Source organism: Ictidomys tridecemlineatus, chromosome 9 (assembly GCF_052094955.1).
Source record: "Ictidomys tridecemlineatus isolate mIctTri1 chromosome 9, mIctTri1.hap1, whole genome shotgun sequence".
Taxonomy (NCBI): Eukaryota; Metazoa; Chordata; class Mammalia; order Rodentia; family Sciuridae; genus Ictidomys; species Ictidomys tridecemlineatus.
This window is the reverse complement of record NC_135485.1, coordinates 129986024-130007763: the sequence shown is the minus strand read 5'-3', so window position 1 is coordinate 130007763 and position 21740 is coordinate 129986024. Positions and strand designations below refer to the sequence as shown.

At 41.9% G+C, this 21740-nt stretch overlaps 1 protein-coding gene across 2 annotated transcripts in view; it reads right to left on the bottom strand.

Annotated features, from left to right (window-relative positions):
- The window catches only part of Frem3 (FRAS1 related extracellular matrix 3), a 62463-nt gene extending 42122 nt beyond the window's left edge, over positions 1–20341 (bottom strand). The window contains exons 1-2 of one of the 2 annotated variants that reach the window (XM_078022073.1): positions 14457–20341; positions 12983–13072 (exon numbers count right to left, since the gene is read on the bottom strand). In XM_078022073.1, coding sequence (XP_077878199.1) covers positions 12983–13072; positions 14457–19635 — 5269 coding nt within the window. In that variant the 5' untranslated portion in view covers positions 19636–20341. The remainder of the gene's footprint in view (positions 1–12982; positions 13073–14456) is intronic. The other variant, XM_005327583.4, reaches the window with a different exon arrangement.
- Between the last annotated feature and the right edge of the window lie 1399 nt (positions 20342–21740).

Below are 21740 nucleotides of genomic sequence, written 5' to 3'. Positions count from 1 at the left end.
AGTTCCATAGCGCTCCATTTAGGAAACAGCACTTAAATTATTTGGAATTCATATCAAAACTATGTGAAAAAAAGATTCGTTCCATCAGAGCTTCTCCAACCCTAAATTGAAATACTGCTAAGAGCAAGTGAGAGTGAACTTGTCCCGAGGAGGGGCGAGTCCTAGGGGCTTGAAGCACAGCCGGAGGCTCTGAGCTTTGAAGTCTCAGAGATACCTTAAAAATTCCCTGTGAATTCTGTATTCTGTTTCATAATATAAGCATTTGTATTAACATGAAAGTAAAACTCTTCTTAGGGAATATGTGTCAGATTTACTGAGTCTTCCCACAGTCACCATCTCATGGATAAAACCCCTATATGAAATGACCAATATTCCTTAGAAGACTTGGTAATGAAGCTATGAAGTTTCCTAGGAAACCCATCCAATGCACAGCACTAACAATTTCTCATCTCATTATAGTTATAAACTTAAAAAAGGGCTCAAGTCTAAATGTGTTTTCAAAAGAAATCCAATTTTGATTTTCTATCAATTGACTCTTATTATTCTTCTCACTGGAATGAAAGGTTGCCCAGGGCAGCCATGACAGTAGACATCAAGAAGTCCTGGGATCTTAAAATTGAGAGGAAGCCTTCCACTCCAAGTGTATCCCCAAGAGAAATAAATCCATGTAAAACTCACCTCTACACAAAAATCTGAGCATGATTATTCTGAACAGCATGATTTCTAATATCCCCAAATTGGACACAACCCGAATGAGTAGGAGTTAGCCAAACAGAAGCCAAAGAAAAAGATGAGTGCAGAGGAATAAAGGGAGAAAGAGCACAGGAAATTAGGGGAACTGCTTGAATTCACTCTGACTGCATAGATCAAGAGCAGAGGTCTGGCAGGAGCTGAGGGAGTGAGCGGGCTTCAGAACATCAGTGATGTTACAAATGCTGTCAGCAGACTTCACCTGAGGGCACTGAAGGACCAGTGGAAAGGTTTAGACATTCTCAGTCTGTCCGTGCTGCTATAACAAAAGATAATAAACATGGGCTTAGAAACAACAGGAATTTATCCCTCATAGTTCTGTAGACTGGAAAGTCCAAGATCAAGGCACTGGCATATTTGGTGTCTGGTAAAGGCCGATTTCCTGGTTCATGGGTGGTGATTTCTCTCTATATCCTCACATTGTGCAAGATGTGAGGGGTCTCTGGCCCCTTTTATAAGGGCACTAATCCCATTAGCGAGGGCTCTGTCCTTATAAACTAATCACCTCTTGAAGGCCTCCTCCCAACACCATCACCTTAGGGGTCAGGATTTAAACATCTGAATTTCGGAGAGGTACAAACATTCAGACTGTAGCACTCATTATACTTTGTTCACATATATATATATATATATATTTTTTTTTGCAGTATGAAGAATAGATTGCTGACAGAGGCAAAGTTAGAAAAAGGGAGATGAAGTGTAGAATAAAATGAGAGGTGAGAGAAGAGGATGGGTTTTATTTTAATTACAGGAATTGGAATCAAAAGATTTTGAGTTTAAATAAAGAAAAAGAGGGAGTCAAGAGTTGCCACAGTCTTGGCTGGGCACAAGATCATGAGCCACTCACACCTTGTAGATTCAAACAGCAATTCTTAATTCCCGAACTCACACCAGCCCTGTACAAACACGTTCTGGGGAAATCCCCGTTCTGCCCACCAATTCAAGCCAAAATACTTTCTCAATTCCACGAGAACTCAACGGGAACTCAGGCAGCAGGAACGCCCTATACCCAGCAGCAATAACCTTAAACCTGGAACTTCCCTAAACCCAGATTGTCTTAAACCTGGATACTTCCTAAAACCTGCAGGATACACCTTAAACCTGGATCCACCCTGGTCCTTGAGCAGGGTCACCTTTCTCAAAGATACATGCAATGCCATAGCAAATTTCCATTTAACATGGGGTATGTTGGCAAGGAAATTTCGATGCATCATTCCTACTTGGCAATGGCCCTCAGCAAAGAGTGGCCCCCAGGTTCCTGGCAAGGGCACTGGATGACAAAGTGACAGAGAATAATACGTTCAGCTTGGACAAGTTGAGCATGAAGTTCTCATTCCAGATCTAGTCATTTCTAGCTCTGTGGCCTTGGGCAAATCATACAACCCTTTTGAACACCTTTACAAAATAGAGATGCTAATTCCTGCTCAGTCCATAGTGAGGAGGCACTGATTAAATGGTGTACAGGGAAACCCTTTATGAACTGCTAACCACTGTACAACAGGAAAGTGCTTCGGTAGCGATTGCTACTCCAGTGATGAATGAAAACTTCCTTCATGATCATCACAGCTGACATGATTTATCAAGAGACAGGCCTAGTGGGTATGTATCGGCCTGGGAACCTGGAGCCCTAAGGGACAGGCCCAGCTCTGCTGCCTGCTGGCTCTGTGATTAGCATAGATTACTTATTCTGAACTTTCAAGATTATGCCAAATTTCTATATTTATAGTGATTGCCCCTTTTAATTTAAGACTGTAAATACTGATAGAGTTTTTCAGATCTAAATTATTTTGACTTAGATGAAAGAGAAAATAATGTGCAGAGGTTCTGGATCTTTTGTGTGGGATGGAGCCCTTTGGCAGCCTGGGAAAGCCTATGGTCCCCTTGTTGGAAGCATGTTTCTAAATGCTAAAGAAAATGCACAGGATTGTGTAAAACACACACACACACACACACACAAAAAAAAAAAAAAACAAAAAACACAACCAAACAACCAATCAACCAACCAACCATACAAAAACAATGATAACACAGGTCAGAATCTTTTAAAAGGAATTTCTGTGACTGTCATGGAAATCAGTTTGGCAGTTCCTCAGAAAAGCTAGACAGAATTACCAAATGAGATCCAGCAATTCCACTCTTAGGTATATTCCCAAAGGAATTGGATGCAAGGATGTGAAGATATTTGTGCACTAATGTGCATGATAACATCATTCGCAGTAGCCAGAAATGTGGAAATGACCCACATGTCTACCAAGAGATAAATGGATCAACACAATATAGCGTGTACATAGGAAGGAATATTGTTTAACCACAGAAATAAATGAAGTACTGACACATGCTACAAATTAAAAAACCTTGAAGACACTGTGCAAAGTGAATTAGTCAGATGAAAAGGACATGTGTTGCCATGAGTCCATCTGTGGACCTATCTAGGGAGGAAAATTTATAGAGGCATAAAGTATATAGAGGTTACCAGGAGAGAAGGAGCAGGGAGGTACTGTTTGTGTTTATGTTTATTCTGTGGGATGGAACCTGGGGCATCACACATGCTGGACAAAGGCTCTACCGGCCAGCTACATCCCTAGCCCAGGAGTTACTACTATTCATACTATTACGGAATTTCTGTTTGGGGTGATGAAAAGTTTTGAAAAGAGATACACCCAGATGGTTATATACATTGTATAAAAATGATTAAAATGGGAAAATTTATGTTATATAGGGTTACTACCAATTAAACAATGACTTAATATACTAAAAAAAATAAAATTTTATAATTTAAATAGATGAATGGTATGGTATTTGAATTATATCGCAAGCTTTAAAAAAATAAATTTATGATGGAGTACTTACCAAAATTTCAAAGTAATGATGAAGAGAATAGATATTTTGACATCTCCATGGTGCCTGTAATTTGATATTTCTACTGGTTGCAAAGTCAAGGTGCTCTTGGTAGTACTGTCATTTGTTACCTATGTTTATATATAATTAGGGGAAATGCTGCATTTTAAATGGAGGTTAATAAAAATATTCGTTATTTCATCCGGGTTCACCGCCTTCCTCAAGTCTATCTACAGATCTCTTGGATTAAGATTTTCAGATTCATTGTACTAAAAATAAAGACTTAGCGGGAAACTGATTTGCCTTTATTCTCTGTAATTTATCTCCATAAATAATCTTGGTAACTGACACTCTAGTAGTGGGTGGCACTTACATATTTAATATTGCTATTAAATCAAACTACCTTTAAACAAGGAAATGGGAAACCCATTGCCAGTCTTCCCCCAAATAATGGTTTAACTCCTGTACTTCTATCCAGTCACTTAAAAAGACTATAAAGTCATCATCTTAAGAAACTCATTTTCTTTCCTCCTGATTTCTGGCCAACTGGCGCATATTCAGAGACCATGGGCCATTTTCAATGTCATAACTTTTTTGGTTGAGTAACTCATTTGGCTGTCCCATGCCGGGCTCCTTCCAGCTGTGACAAAGCCAGTGCTACCCAGTGCCCTTGCCAGGGTAGCTGAGCACCTTCCCGCATGAAGGGAAGAAACAGGGTGTCTGGCTCCTGCAAACTCACTGTGAGAATGAACATTTCACATGACCCGTCTCAAAGGGAATTCCATTTTCTTCCCTTCAGTAGGATTTCTTTTCTGTAGAGTTTTTTCCTATGGACTCAGCTTTTCTAAAGCAAACATCATGTCAAGTCATTCTGACTCAAAGAATTTTTATTTCTAGAAATAATATAATGGCACACCTTCCTCAGCACATTTATGGCTAGATATAATAAAAGTAGTTGAGTATATGACATGGAGACTGCTTTAAGAGTAGAACTCTTACCTCTATAGAGATATTTTTTAATAAATACATCAAGGGATTTTATATTTTCTAACAACTATTCTGCAGAATGAAAGAATAAGACCTAAGTAGGCATTCAGAAGGTAAATAAAGTCACAGTGGAGTGTGTTGTGGGAAAGAGAATGAAGAACCAAGGGACAGGATAAATGTGATGAACATGCACGGCTACTTCTACAAGCCAGACCAACGGAATCAAAAGCAGAGGAAGCAGACTGGGAGGTTGAGGCAGGAGGATCATGAGTTCGAGGCCAGACTCAGCAATTTAGTGAGGCCCTTAAACAACTCAGCAAGACCCTGTCTCTAAATTTAAAAAAAAGATTAAAAAAGGGCTGGGGATGTGGCTCAGTGGTTTAAGCACCCCTGGGTTAAATCCATGGTACCAAATAAAAAGGAGAAGAAAAAAAAAATCTGGAGGCCATGAGTTTTCCACTGCCCACTGCTCATGCCACACTGCATGACAGTCCATGCTTGAATTCACTTTCCAAACAACTTTCAGAAGCAAAAGCAACTACTTACTTGCATGTGGTATTTAACAACAAGCCTAATTAACGAAGTGCTGTGTCCTTGACCACTTGATCAGGCCACGCCTTCCCTGTGTCCTTGACCACTGGGTCAGGCCATGCCTTCCCTGTGTCCTTGACCACTGGGTCAGGCCACGCCTTCCCTGTGTCCTTGACCACTGGGTCAGGCCATGCTTTCCCTGTGTCCTTGACACTTGATCAGGGCATGCCTTCTCTGTGTCCTTGACCACTGGGTCAGGCCACGCCTTCCCTGTGTCCTTGACCACTGGGTCAGGCCACGCCTTCCCTGTGTCCTTGAGCACTGGATGAGGCCCTGCCTTCCCTGTGTCCTTGACCACTGGGTCCGGCCTCGCCTTCTCTGTGTCCTTGACCACTGGGTCAGGCCACGCCTTCTCTGTGTCCTTGACCACTGGATGAGGCCCTGCCTTCCCTCAACACTGTTTTGAGCTTTCTCCAGTGGCTGACTGGCTTCCCCTTATTGCACTATTGCTAGTGCATGGGCCTCTGGAAATCTGACCATCCTGAAGCGCCAGGTGTGCATATCTTACTATATTATCTGCTGCGGATGAGACCGGGGCTTGATATCCACTCTGAGCATCTTACACATCTTCAATTTCTCTACTACCTTCTCATAAATATTGAGGGAAAATATGTAGATGGATACATGTATATTCATTCCAACTTTTTATAAATTACTTTAACAGAGCCTGAATCATTGTCATGCATGGGGACAACACACTGTCTGTCTTGATTAAGAATGACAAGCAAAATGCCCAGCAGCGGACTGAGGGGAAGCTCAGCCGGAATGCAATGCGCAAATAGTTTTCTCATTAAAAACACCATTTCCAGCGAAGCCATACAATCAAGGCTGAGGGTAAGTCACCCACACTAATTGGAAACAGTGGCATCCTTCAGTGGCATCTGTGTGACTTGCCTATTGGGGCAAGAACTCAGGAATGGCTTCATTTTTTTTTTTAAGGAAAAAAAAAACTAAGGCTGAGAGGCTAATGAAATAGAAAAACTAACTATATTAGAGACTGGGGTGCATGATGGTGAATTCTCTTATACAGATTATGATTCTATTCTTTCAGTTCTTAATTAATTTCATGGGAAGATTTATGTAACACCAGTGAATGTACCCAATTACCTTCCTGGTTCAGTTTGTTGCCCCAAAAAACGTTACCCAAGGACTTGAATTTGTGCATGTACTACATACAAACATCAGCATGCCTGTAGTTTTTGCTTTAAATTATCTTTTTGAATTCCAGAGAAGCATGCCACTTTTGAGCTAGTAGTACATCAGCACATTGAAGGATACTTTAAATATTGACCTAATTTCAGAAGGATTAAGATTTTGGGCTGGGGTCGTGGCTCAGAGGAAAGAGTGCTCGCCTAGCTTGCATGAGGCACTGGGTTTGATCCTTTGCACCACATAAAAATAAAATAAAGATATTGTGTCCACCTACAACTAAAAAATAAATGTTTTTTTTTAAAAAGATTTTATAATTTTCTTATCCTTCCACATTCCTTCCTGGATTAAGTGCAGATCCCTTGAATAATAACCATTTTATTCAACCTCATCAATATTGGTTTCTCTCTATAAGGTGGGGGCTAACACCCACGTCACAATGTATCATGGAAGTAAGGTATAACCAAGAAGGAAGGCATAGCATCTGAGATAAGTGTTCAGGAAGTACTGAGCCTCAATTTAACAGTATTTTACCTTATTATCAGGAAGACTGATATATGTTAACTAGCCATTCCAAGTGAGTTCATTTTTTTCCTATTTTTAAGAGAATTGTATGTATACACATTACTAAATATTAATATACACACATATATTGCATGTACACACTCACATATTTACTTATTTATAATTATTTACTTGGCACATGTGTATGTACATGGAATTTCGGACTTAATATTGTAGTTGCAAAGTTTAATTTTTTTTTTCATTTTTTTTTTTTTTGGTACCAGGGATTGAACTCAGGGGCACTTGAACACTGAGCTACATCCCCAGCCCTATTTTGTATTTTATTTAGAGACAGGATCCTACTGAGTTGCTTAGTACCTTGCCATTGCTGAGGCTGGCTTTGAACTTGTGATCCTCCTGTCTCAGCCTCCCAAGGGATTACAGGCATGCACCACTGTGCCTGGCCTGCAAAGTTTAATTTTAAATTCATCCCTGAAGTGATTATTTAATATCCTGCCTATGTAATTCAAAATAAGAATAAATTTGAGTTTTTCAAGCAATAAGCTCTGTTTTCAAGCAGCACCATGGTTCCTAAATTCATGCATATGGTAGTCAGGATATTTAGAAAGTAGAAGACAAAGGCAGAAGATAACACAACCAGGCAATCTAGGCATAATATGTACTGATTTACTAATAAAGAATATTAAAAGAACATCATTCACAATATTTCTTTTTCTTTCAAAACTATTTTCTCTTTTCATTAATGACTTTTGGAAATGAGATTTTTTTTTCTCTTGTATCAGCACTTTCTTAGGTTACTGCATGCTCAAGCTGATTATTTTCATACATAGAATTACATGACTAAGAAAACTAAATTATAGTGACAATAGAACCCCATGTTTTATTTTATGAAGGAAAGTGTCAGCAACAAGTATAATTGTTGATTCCTTTCTGCCTGAAAAGAATCTATCCTGATTTGCCTGTGTTTAAGTTAAGGAATCCATTACATCATTAATGGGAGACATTTCTGAGGTTCATACAAGTCAGGAGAATGTGGTTAGTCATAGTAATCAATATTATTGAACCAAGTTGGATGTGAAGTATTTGAGCCCTCCTTTTTTCTTAAATGGAAATTGCTTTTTTCTAATAATAAGAGTGGCTATTATAAAGCATTTACACAAGAATTTTTTAAAAAGTAAAAAAAATACAAACAACTTATAAGCCATCATTGACATTAAAAGTCAATTTTACTGTCTTGCTATATAGATGCTGTAGACCTTTTTCTATGCATATACATATATGTGCACTTATGTTTTCATGTAATCTCCTTACACCTTTACACAATGCTTTCTAAGTGTTTTTCTTCATTTAGTAACATTCTGAGGACCTCTTTCCACATTTGCACACACAGATTTACTATGATATCATCTTCAAAGGCCCAAAGAATGTTTTAGAATCTTAATAAAGTTACACCTTCCCCCACGTTAAAAGGAGCGAGGGAAATACATTGAGCACTTTGTCCCACCACTAATTACACCGTCTCTTGGATTCTAATGCATTTTAATTGTTTATCTGCTCATTTCTTTTTTAAAAAATTTATTTTATTTTTTACACAGGTGGAGCACATCTTTTCATTTCTATCATTGCACTTGTACATGATGTGGAGTCACACCATTTGTGCAATCCTACCGCTACATGGGGCAATGATGTCCATCTCATTCCACTCTCTCCCCACGCCCTCTCCCCTCCCCTCCTTTTCTTCTGCCCAATCCAGAGTTCCTCCATTCTTCCCTCGCCCCTTCCCCCCACTATGGATCAGCATCCATTTATCAGAGAAAACATTTGGCCTTTGGTTTTTTGGGATTGGCTTACTTACACAATATTCTCCATCTCTATCCACTGACCCGTAAATGCCACAGTTTCATTCTTCTTTAAAGCTGTATCTGCTCATTTCTATTCATCTCCAGAATTCTCTGTTTTTAACTTATATACTTTTTCTTTTCCCACATTTTAAAATTGGTGCATTATAGTTGTACATAACAATGGGATTTGTTACATATTCATACATACAGATAATCTTTGTGGTATAACTTAAATGCTTTTCTACCATTGTTTTTAATTTAAAATTAAAACTATGAGGAAAATAATAGTAGACAGACTCCAAGGTAGGGCTTCTTTGGGTCAAGTGTGAAAACATTAGGCCATGGATCTGATAATTTGATTACTGAGAGACATTTCTGTCTTGCCTTTGAATTCTCAGATGTGTTCTAGAGAGTTAAAAATTCTAAATAACTGTGACACTTAACTATATGGGCATACTCACTGGATTTATGGTCAGTCCTAACACTTCTTTGGGTCTTATTATTATATTTTCATACTTTTCTCCTGAACAGAAAATTGATATTCTTATTGACCATGAGGCAAGTATCAGGTGAGATTCAAATATCAAAATGCATAGCATTAATTGAATTGGCTTTAGAGACTGAATAATATAAGAGAAAATTTTAAAAATATTGTTTCAAGTCTTACAAAGAAAGTTAAATATCTGTAGTACATCAAAAATTAATATTATCTTACTTGTATTTAACTATTCACTGAGGCTTATTAAAAAGAACTTACTTGGTCCCTTTAGGTCATTCCTTCATGTCTATCATTTTAATTTCTTAATCTTAAAATTTGAGATAATAACTCCTATCTCTATCTTGGAGATTGTGGTAAGAGATCAATGGGATAAAACTAATAGAAAACTGTAAAACACTTTATAGAAATATTAAGTGCTGTACAGGTTTAAGATAATATTATATGGTAAGTGGAAAAGACCCATTTGGTGTAGGTATAGTAGAGATAGGCAAAATTTCAATTCAAATCTATGAATCTTTGAGCATGATGACCCAGGGAGAGGAAGATTAACGAACCTGACAGTAGATTTAATTGGCACAGTTCAGAACTTTAGAAGTCTAAGATGTACTCCCCGTTCTGCGTGTGGCTTTTATGGTAACCTTGAATATAATGAAATCTGCCTCCAAAGTTAAAAAGAAGACTGAGAGTTTACGCTGGAATAGCCTGAGTCTAGATTACTTAAAACTGCACAAATTGATGGAACCTACAAATCAGTCACATTGGCAAAATCTTTCATTTAAATTGCTAAACTCTCCAAATGAGGATAGTTGTGTTCAGAGCATGTGAGAGGAAAGGAGAGAGCAGAAGTTCATTGAGCAATTGATTCAATTGATTCATGCTAGTCTCATATAACCCAGCTGAAAATGCTAAAGATGGTATTTATTGAGTGATTGCTGTGTTCTGGACACTTCTAAGTGTCTGGTGTGTGTCGATTCTGTTAGCACTGTGGTAGGCAGAATAATGTGCCCCTAAAAATATCCACAGCATAATCCCTGGCATCTGTGAATGTCACATTACATACCGAGAAGGACTTTGTAGATGTGATTCAAAGATTTCAAGATGGGGAATTATTCTGGATTATCAGAGCGAGCCCAATGGAATCACAGGTCTACAGAGAAGTGAAAGAGACAGTGAGTGGGTGCCAGAGTCGTGCAGCATGAACAAGCTGGCCCTGGGGATAGGGGAGGGTGCAGCCTCCAGAGGCTGGAAAGGGCAAGGAAAGGCTCCCCCCTCGAAAACCTCCACAAAGAAACGCAGCCTCACCCAAACCTTGGTTTTAGTGCAGCGAGAGCCATTTTGCTTTTCCAGTCTCCAGAACAGAAAGATGCCAGATTTTGTTTTAAGCCTCTGCATTTGTGATACCTTGTTATACTTCAGCAATGGGAAACTAACAGAACCCTTCTGATAATTCCATGGAGAGCTTAGGATTCCAGTTCACAGATCACTAAGCACAGACATTTTCTCAAAGCTAAGCCACTACTGTGGGGGTGAAGCTGGGATTTGAATGCAGGCTGCCTGGCTTCAGGACCTATGAACTGGAAGCCTTTGGAGTATCAAGCTAGGAGTTTTGGTAAAATTGCAGCTCTAGGATCATCTTGCCAGGACCCTCACCTGTAGGGTCCCTGAGCTCACCCGAGACATAAGCCTGATGCACAGGCGTGGAGAAAGTTTATAACCTCTTCAGAGTTTGAGTATTGGTACTGAAAACAACAACAATAATACCACCATATTCTACTTCCACCTAATTGTAAAAAATTCATCCCTAGAAGTCTGTCCAGCTAAAATAGCTTAAATGACTGAAATGTACCTTCTGTTAGTGCTATGTACTTTTTAATAGGTCAAATTGTAATTTTCATGAAACATTCCATGTAGGGAATCATCATCTAAAAGTGGGGATATCTTAAAAGGGATAAAAAAGGTTAAGTTGGCTACTGTTAAGAGATGAATTCACACTTGAAAATATCAGATAAAAAATGTTTAAAGGGAGTTTTTCATCAGTTGGTGGAAGCTGTTTTAAGAATGCTCATCAGTAGCAGACATAGATCTTAGTTAAGAGGCATTAAGAGTAAATTTAAAAATCCCCCAAATAAATGAATGCACACATATTTAATTAACTCATGGTTGTGCAATACTTAAGGATCTATCTGTTTTAAGACCAACTATTAACAGATGGATCCTCAAATATTTTTGAGTCTGTTCTTGATCATTTTTATCATTTTTATTTACAAAGTGCTTCTTTGTTGGATTAGAAAGTGCCACCTTTGACATGTTCACTGACTTTCCAAGATTTCAGATTCCTGAAGCAGTGGTATTGTAGCATTAATAATGAAGAGTCCCAGCTTTGGAACTGGCGAGACCTGGATTTGATTCCAGCTCATTTGCTTATTACCTGTATGACTTCAGATAAGTTATTCAACCTTAGTGCCTTTATGTGAAAATAGGATTCCAATTCACATCACAGTATCATAGGGATTAAAAGTCACTTTACACACACACACACACACACACACACACACACAAAATTAGCCTCCTAGAAAACACTAAAAAATGTACACAACTCACATTACAATATCATCACAGATCATTCTTGCTCCTGGCACTGCCCACAAAGCAGCATCAGAATTTTTGAAGGTGTCATCCTCAAAAACAGAAAGGAAAATATTCACTATAAAATATTCTTATTTCCTTTTGATTCAATTTTAAATGCATAAATTCATCACTTTAAAACTCTGATTCTTGAGAAATTGGGGAAGGGAAGAAAGATTTGTTTTCAAGTTTAAGTGAGAAGATGGAGAGGGGGATCAGGGTTTCCTGCTTTGGGCCATTAATAAAATCATCTCACTTGATCCTCTTAGTGAACCCCTTGAATTAGGCATGAAGACCATCATTTTATAGATGGGGAATGAATGACAAAGAGGTCAAAGTAACTCATTCAAGGTCACATAGAGCAAGTTAGGATTCAAATGCAGCATACCATCTGGCTTCTCCCATAGGGTTATTTGCAATAAATCAGTTCTTGACTGATTACATGATTTAGGCAGAAAACACTTGTTCCTTGCTGCAGGGACTGGGTAATGATTTATACTGAAAGAGGTTATTGAGTGGTGAGCAGCACATGAACATAATTTCTGCTGTTATCCTGTCATACTGAAAAATGATTTTTCTTCTGACCACATAATTATCCTATCCTTAGCTGTTGAAAGAAAGAATTTTTTGTTAACCAGTTGCTACCCATTATGTGACTTTCAAGATACAGTGGACAGACACGCTACAGCAGAAACAGGCATCTTTTTTGCATATTCTCCTCTATGCCAATAAACACATTTTTTATCCCACCCAAGATTACGATTCTAAGGTCAGGAAGCCCTAAGATTCATTTCTGCAGCTGAAATCTGAATGAAATCTAAAGGTAGATTTTCTAATTTATTTCAAAATGATAGAAACCAGTAGCTGTTTCTCAGAGTCCCCTGAAGATAGGATTCAGTTGCCTTTAGAATGTCACACATAATCCAGGACAGCTACCAGGAAACATTCTTCACATTTCCTTCATCAAATTCCTCATTGCTTTCTCCTCTGAAACATTGATTTTTCAAGAAGCATTGGGCACAGGACCACAAATAAAACCAAAAGAATTCCTTTGTTGGTATGAGGTATGACATCGTTGGCTGTTTTGCCTATATAAAAGACATAGTTTTTTTTTTTCCACTTTGTCTTGATTTCAAATTCATGATGGGTCTCTTTTAAGGTTATACTGTTGACTTACCATTGTCTTCAACAGAGAAGTAGAAGATGTCCTCTGCTGCATTGCTGCCCTCGTTCAAGATGTAGTAGACATGCATCTCATCAATGTCAGCTTGAAGACAGAGCAAACATCACACTTAGTCACACTCGCACAACAGAAAATGGGGATTTTAACAACTTCAGTGTTTCAGCAGAAATAATATTGTAATATTATATATTACAATAAATAAAATTTGAAGTAACAATAAAATGAACATGAATCTGTTTCTTAAAGTTACAATGACAAAAACAAAGCTTTAGAATTTTTAAAGACCTACTATGTGTATGATCTTTGGCATAATGTCAAAAAGGAGGACATTATAGTTGGCATGCTTTATAGCATCCTGGCTCAGTGGAAAGTCAGATCTGTTGGGTTTTAAGTTTTCAGCATGAATATAGAACTTGGCATCATGGTGGATACGCATTAACTATTTGTCAAAATGAATTGAAATAAGAGTAACAGTTATATTCAAAGAAAACAGAAAATGAGAATAAAATCATGTTTTTTCCTATTATTGATTTTCTTGAATTTTTAAAAAACATATTCCTTGGATCAGTAGTTGTATTTTTTCATATTGGTAATTATTCATATTTAGAAATTTTTTTTAGTTGTAGTTGGATACTATACCTTTTTTTAATTTATTTTTATTTTTGTGTGGTTCTGAGGATCAAACCCAGTGCCTCACACATGCTAGTTGAGTGCTCTACCCCTGAGCCACAATCCCAGCTCCAATTATTAATATTTTAAGGACAATTTTCTTTTAGGGGGAATTTATTTATGAGAACAATTCTTAGGGAACCATACATGATTTCATTTGCTTTAGAAGCAATTCTGCAAATGTAACCAAATGGTGTTTTAAACACCTTCCATAAATTTACTGATACTGAATCCAGGCTTAAATGCATTATACTTGGGAAATTTTATGCATCTTTATGCACAGGGGTACCTAAAGAAGATGTAGGACAACGCAAAGAATATCCAAAAGACACCAGGTGTCACATCACCTAGAAAAGCAGAGGGACTTGGTTCTATCCTTTGTTTTTAAGAGGCAGAAATAACATTCACTACACTAAAAATGCAATATAATGATTTATATCCAAACTCCAGATAGCAGACAAAAAAATCTGAACTTGCTAATAAATGATGCAAAGGATTTCTCAATATGTCTTCTTAACATTCAAAACCATTCTGATATTATTGAAATGAATGCAGCTTTATCTTACAATATTTCGGAAGCTAATGCCTTCTCCTGTGTTTCATAATTTTAAGGTATAATTACAAGCTTTGTTGCCTTTTTTTTTGTTTTGTTTTCAGAATAATTTTGCATCCCACTGTGTTTTATTAGAACCAGAGTCTTACTGCAAATGAGCTGAGGTCAGAACAGTTTTACTCAGGGCTGAGAGATCTGATGCACCGAAGGAGACAGACAGAAGAATCAGGGAAGGATGTGACTAACCTTGTGTAAACACACGCGTGCTCTTGTGTCCAAGGCCAGTATTGATGAGGAAGCCATTCTTTGGTCCTCTGGTCACTTCATATTTCAGGAGTCTGTGGGGACTGTCCTGATCTTCTGCCGTTAGAGACTTGCTGGTAAGGAGGAAGCCCGTGTGTCCAGTGTGAAGGCGTTTCAAGGCTGGGGCTCCCCTGTTAATGGCAATCTGGGGGAGGCTGCCGTTGCCGGAGCTTATCTGAATCCTCATCACCTGGGGTTTGTGTGTCTCCTGGGCAGTGTCTGGGAAGACACAGAAGTCAGTGTGAGTGCCATCCGTCACAGTCAAGGAGAAACTATCTTCAGGGTTCACACTGCCATCGTGCCAGTAGCTAATCAGATTCTCGTTCAGGTCCTTCTTGGTAAAAGTGGTCACAGGATGGCTACCGTTGTACAAAATCCTGCCGTGGGTGGGGACCTGGATGATGGTTAGGAGAAGAAGATCATCTGGGGTATCTTCGTCTTCCACTGTTAACTCAGAAGGGGTGAGCAGCTTCCTGTCTCCTCTCTGGAGCGTTAGTTTATAGATGGTCAAGATAGGTCTCTTACTGTCCGTATCCTTGATGAAGATCCTGAAGGTTCTGAACACAGGGTTGTGTCCATCAGTCACTCTCAACTCGAAACTATCTGTCTTTATCCCGTCAGCGGAAGTGTGGACATAAGATATTTTGTTGTCAGTCAATTGTAGCTGAGTAAAAGAGACAATGGGCTCCCCAGGTTGGTGAGAGCTTTCCAGGTGACCCAGGCTAGGAGCCACGGTAATGCTAAAGTGAAGCTGTTCATCAGGGCTGTGGATGTCACTGGTGTTAAGCACTTCAGTGGTAAGAGCCACTCTGCCACCTTCCGGTAAAGTGACCCCTTTGCTGACCACTTCAGGGAAGACCCTGTTTAAGCTGCCAATGGTGACATAGAAGTAGCGGTCTATCAGAAGGTTAACCCCATCAGTCACATCAAACTTGAAAAGGTCAACCACCCCTTCTTGGCCTGTGTGAGTATAGCAGATGAGGCCTCTGTTAATTTCATCCTGGGTAAAGTTCATCCCCAGAGTGAGGTTGCTCCTCACTTCTCCTTTGGGCCTTCTTAGTCTCTGGAGAAGTCCTTGTCGTGGTCCAGAATGGAGGACAAAACTGAGACTCTTATCATCTGAGTCAAGATCTGTGGCCTTGAGGACCTGCTTGGTGATGACCTTAGAGTGTCCAGTCTCCACCCCCAGGCCCCTGTTGATGGTCAGCTGTGGGGTTTCATCATTCACCAGGATCACCACAATGGGGACCTTCTTATGGGCGGTATGCTTGCCATCACTCAGCCAGACCTCAAAACTGTCCTCGGTGGTCTCTGAGTCATCATGCTCATACACAATGGTGGAGGCCTCCTGGATCTCCTGTAATGTGAAGCTGTAGACAGGCTGGTTCCCTGTGGCCAGCTGCTGTATGATTCGTCCATGCCGAGGGAGGGCTGTGAGTTGAAAGTGGAGCTTGTTTGGTGGCAGGTCAGCATCTGCTCCATTGAGCAGTAGGGTGTCTATGACTAAGCTCATCCCCTCTAATACCACAAACTCTTGGGTAAAAAGTTGAGGCTGCTCCTCATTGGTGGGTAAGATGATCACAGGGAGGAAGACTTTGGGGGAGAAGTTGATGCCATCAGAGCAATACAAGGTTAATTTGTCAGCTTGTGGCTCGACCCCCTTGTGGATACTCTGTACATAATTGATATGCCCCACTTGGACATCCCTGATGGAGAAGGCACTGATGGGACTACCCACCCGTGACACATCTGAACCAGGAGCTGGTGCAATGTTTTCCAGGTAGCCCGAGGCTGGCTGACCAGTTATTATGCACAGGATTTTATCATGGGGTGTGTCCACGTCTGCAATCTTGAGATGTTGCAAGGTTAAGGGGACCTTCCCACCTTCATAGACAACGAAGGACTCCCCCACCAAGACCTTGGGGGCCACATTGTCCACTGGAAGCACAGTCACTTGAACCTGCATCCTCTCAACTATGCCGTCTCCCACTAATGAGTGATAAGAACCCTTGGAGAGGAGGAGGCTGAAGACATCAAGCTGCTTTTGGAAACCAACTTCACCTCCAGTGTGGACATAGGCTACTGCCCCACTGATGAGGTTCTCTAGGGTGAATTGTTCTGTGGGCAAACCATTCACCAGAATAATGCCCAATTTGGGACCATTCTCCACAATGAAAGACAGCATTGAGTTGTTCATGTCTTTTCTGACATGAATAACACCTGTGGTGATTTCTGTGGCACTATTCTCCAGTACATCTATGGAAATATCCAAAAATGGACTACCTGGGATTGAGATCCTGGAACTTTTACTAGCTACAATAGGATGTACAGAAATCTGGACAGTGATGGGTATACTGTGTACCCCGTCACTTACCTCCAGATGGAAGATATCACTGGTACTCGAGTCTTTGCTATGCTGGTAAGAGACACTCCCATTAATGATATCAGCTCTCATGAAAGATTCCCCTGGGACCATATGTTTTTTACAATACTGTAAATGTCCATGTTGGGGACTCCAGACTAGTGTGAAAACAATTTGGTCAATATCTGTGTCAGGATCTATAATATCCAGCTCATTACTGCTGAGGATAAAGCTCTCTCCCTCTAAGATAGCAAAGCCTCTGTTGATGACTTCTGGAGGCTGGTTGTCCAAAGGCTGCAGGAACAACGTGAATGTGCCTGGTACACTATTGCCCGCAGCATCTTCTACCTGGTAGGTAAACTGCACAACTCGAGGTGCAATACCCAGCTTCTCCTGTGGGGGCCGGTAAGCAATCTTGTGGTGATTTACCTGGGCCTGGGTGAAGTGCATGATGGGAATATCTGGTGAATCAGCAAGCACAATTTCTCCAGCCTGGACTTGGTGGTTGCTGTCTGTATCAGTTGGGGGTGTAAGTAAGGTGTACCAAAGTTTCTGATCATCTAAGTTCTGGTCAATGTATTGGAGGAATTTCTTCTGAAAGTGTGTGAGTTGGTATTCGTGTATAGTCATTTTCAAGGTAGTTCCTGGATATAGCTCTGGACTTAGCCTATCCATTGGCAGGGCATTTATGGTGAAGAAGTGCTGCTTGGATAGATTTGGTGGGTCGTGGTCATCCTGCACATGGAAAGGCAGCCGTACTATTGCAGATTGAGGGCTGTGTGGTCCAAGATGGCGGAAGAAGAGCTTCCCTTCTGTTATGTCTTTCTGCAGCCACTCAGTCACAACCTTCTCATAAAGTCCTTCTTCTTCCACATAGTACCAGTCATCTAGAGGGGACAGAGGTGGTTCAGCCTGCTGCAGCAACATCTCCCCAAGGTACTGACTTGAGGAACCAGAGGCTAGATCCCATTCTCTCTCTTCCTCTTCTCCCTCCGGAGGATGCTCATCCAGCACAAAGCGGATGGTTGAATCTTCAGAATCAATATCCTTGGCACTTAGGACAAAGGGGGAGATTTGGACCATCTGCTGTTTGGTCAGTGAGAGTCCTGTGTTGGCACTGACCACTGGGGGCTCATCATCCACAGGTATAATGGTGAGGGGGAAGAGGAATTCCACCTGGTGGTGCCCATCCTCCATCCGGAAGATTATGTTGTCACTGTAGGTGTTGCTGCCATCATGCTGGTACACCACTCGCCCCATTGCCAGGTCGACCGGTGTGAAATACTTGTATCCTGCAGGTGCCCCAAGTATCACCAGCTGTCCATGTCTCAAGCCTCTGACTGCAGTCAATTTCACCTCTTCCATGTTATCTCCATCACTAATCTGAAGGTTGTGGTTACTGGACAGGGACTTTGACTGACCTTCAAAAAGCAGCAATCCCCTGTTATAGCTAGTCACTGGGGCCAGGGCATTGATGGGCTTCACTACCACCATGAAGCCAAAAGGGTCTGAGGTAGCGCCATCTTCATCCACCACCTCCAGCTCCAGCTGGAAGATGCGCTCCTGGTCAGAGCTCTCTGTCGGGGGCTGGTAGGCGATTTTCAGCTCCCGCAGCTCCTGCTGAGTGAAGAAGGAGACTGGAACTCCCAGGGGGTCGTCAGTGCTGACCACGTAGCCCTGCTGGTTCCGGTGCCCTGGTGGGGCTGTGGGGGCATTGAGAATGTGGAAGACCAGGTCATCAGGGTCTGACTCAGTGTCCTCTGCTGCCAAGGCATCCGGTGTCAGGGCTGTTAGCACCAACTGGTCAACTTCCACCATCATCAGGGCCGCTAAGCTGGGCCTGGGCGCCGTGTTCTCCGCTCCCTTCTGGATCCTCACTAGAAGATGAAAGTGCTCACGGATCAGCACTTCCACCGAGCCAGCACCTGGGCCCTCTCGTCCTAGCAGCTCCACCATCATTGGCACATAGTCCCGATTGGGCCCGGAGGTGGTTGGGGTGTGCTGGTAGCGCACTCCAGCCAGGAGGAACGCCTCACAGTCTATCGGCTTGCTCCTGGGGAGCGGATCTCCCGTGGCATCCACCAAGCGCCCGGACCTGGGCAATGGGTCACCCTCGTGAGGAAGCGGGGTGAGCCGGCACCTGCGGGTGGCCGGGCCTCCAGACTTGGGGGAGGCAAAGTCCAGCACTGTCCTGTCAATGTTCTGACTCCAGCCCCGCAGTTTGAACACCGTCAAAGGCCTGTTGCGCGTCACCAGCTCCAGCTGGGAGAAGACCACGTCCACAGCCAGCGTGAAGGGCAGCACCAGCGCGTGAGTACCGGCGTCGTAGTGCAGCTGCAGCCGGACCCGAGCGCGTCTGGGGCTCCGCGCGCCGAAGTGAGTGTACTGGACCTGGCGAGCCCCAAAAGCACAGGGGAAGCGGCGAGGAGAGAGCGAGCCTTGGAACGGCGGCAGGACGTCCAGTACTGTTACCTCGCACCCATCTCCCGGCTGCACCTGGATCTCCAGGTCTCGGTGTGGGTCGAGCCAAAGCGAGCGGCCCAGGGGCACCCGGAGCCCGGGGTTGGCAATCAGGACGCTGGGGCCCTCCTGGTTGCTGCCATCCAGTGCTCCCCAGGCAGGCAGGTAGAACACCGGTTGCGTCTCGTTGTCCGGAGAGGGTGCCTGTCTCTGCAGCGCTCCACAACTCAGCAGCAGGCAGGAGAGCGCCACGACAAGCTTTTGGGGCGTCCCGGAGGGGGTCCGAGAATCTCCAGCCATAACCAGAGATGAGACCCTGGCTTTTGGATGCCTGGAGGGTGCCCTCTCCAAATAGGGGTTCCACTCAGCCGCAGGTGCAGGAGGCGGAGGCGGTGGCTGCTGTCAGGTCAGGTGCAGATGCGCGGATCCAGCAAGAGCCAGCGGCTGCCTTTTGGCTGCGGCAGGTAGTAGCGGGGGAAGGGGGGTCTGTCACCTCCTGCTCAGCCCGGGTCCCAAGACTCTCCTCTGCTGGCGCCAGGGACCGCCCAGATATTCCCCAGCGCGGGAGACCTAGAGAGGGTGCAGGCGCTCCGTCCTCGGCTCCGGGTGGCTTTACCCGCTACCTTACAGACCTTGGCGCGGAGAAGGGTGACCGGCCAGGGTGCAGCCCCAGACTGCCTGCGTCGGGCCAGCTGGTCCGGATACTCTCTTCAGTGAGTGCCACAAAGGGGTTGTCCCTCAGGGGTCGGAGAGAAAGGGAGAGAGACTATAGCTGGGTCAGTCCTACGCGTGGGAGACACCGCTCTTGTGGCGTGGTCCATTCATTCAGGGAATGGTGTTTCTGAAGAGCGGAGAGACACCATTCCTCTTCCTTATCGCTGACAGGAGTGCATTTTCTTGCCAAAATTGAGTCTCACTTTGGACCTCAAAAAAGCTGGCGGGAGCTATTTTGCAAATAGGATTTTGTAGCTGTCTGATGAAGCAGTTTATTCCAGGTTTTGTAATTCCCTGTTTCCAAAACAACCCTGCCATTTTTTTTTTTTTTTCCTGCTCAGCTTTTGGGAAAAGGGAACAACCTTCAGGCTGGCAAACTTGAATAGCTTGTAATTGTTTCTAATCAGTGGGTCTCACATAAAGCAGTCCAGTGTACAGGTCACTTTTTGTCCATTTTTCAGCATGTGGTTTCTAACTCTGATCATCAGAGACCGTTTATTAGACGTGTTGTTTCCTAATTACTTTCTTTGTATAAAAAAAATATACAGTAGCCAGAAGGGAAGATATCAAGAGAAACAGTAGCAGAGAAAATACCACAGACACTTGCATTCATCTCTATGAATCAATCCATTTAACACCCGTAATCGGACTCTCAGACCCTCTGTGGGTGTCTTATTAGGTACAGATTCATCTTAATTTTTTAAGTATTAGAAGTGTCTGGTCACTGTGCAGAACACTCTTTTCCTTTACAAAAAAGTATTAGGTAATGTGTTTTCTCATGCAATTAATATGAACGAGGGCTACTTTTTGGTCACAGTAAAAATGGAGGCATACAAAATTGTACTGATAAAAATGGTTTCAAGAGGAATACAAAATCCTCCCTAAATTTTATTCCTTTTTTTAAAAACAATGTTGCAGATGCCTGTTTTATTCACTGTAGTAGCTTTAGTAGTAGCAGCAGCAGCTGCTGCCAATTCTCCAAGAATAATGTGCTAGTACCTTGAAAGAGTTAATCTTCTCTTAAATATTAAATTTAATCAGCCAGTGAATTGCCGTGCTCTATATAATCCACTAAAGTAGAATGCTAGTACAACTCTTTAGCACACAAATTTGTTCACATAACAGAATTTTAAGAGCTAGTATATTTGAAATAAAGTATGTTTAACCTAGTTAGTCCAGTGTGTCCAGAATATATTATTTTAAAATATTTTTAATTGAAACACAGGTAAAATTCCCTTACAAAGGAAAGAGGCATTGCTATTTCATAAAGCTACTGCTTTGCTCAAGGATGAGTTTTTACGAAAGAACATTTGTTAGTCCGCATATTCTTTGCCAAGTAAATTTTCCTGTGTGAGTGTAGTTTTTGTTTCTGAAACCAGCACCACTTACTTTGGGACAGTACCTTGTTCATGTGCTGTTTTCATTAGAGACAGAAATTGAGGTAGCAGCTAAGACAGAAAATTGCTAAATTGCTATATTTATATTTTGGTCTTCTGGCTTGCCTTTTTTGGCATAATTCCCTCTCCCCTTCATGACCATCTAATGTCTTCAAAGGATCCCCCAACCCCATAATGTATCCATTTCTTCACTTGCCTCTGAGGACACTCTCATCTGATTTCTACATGTGACACACCAACAAAATTCTTTCTCGAGTTATTAACCTACATGTAGCAAAACACTATGATACCCTC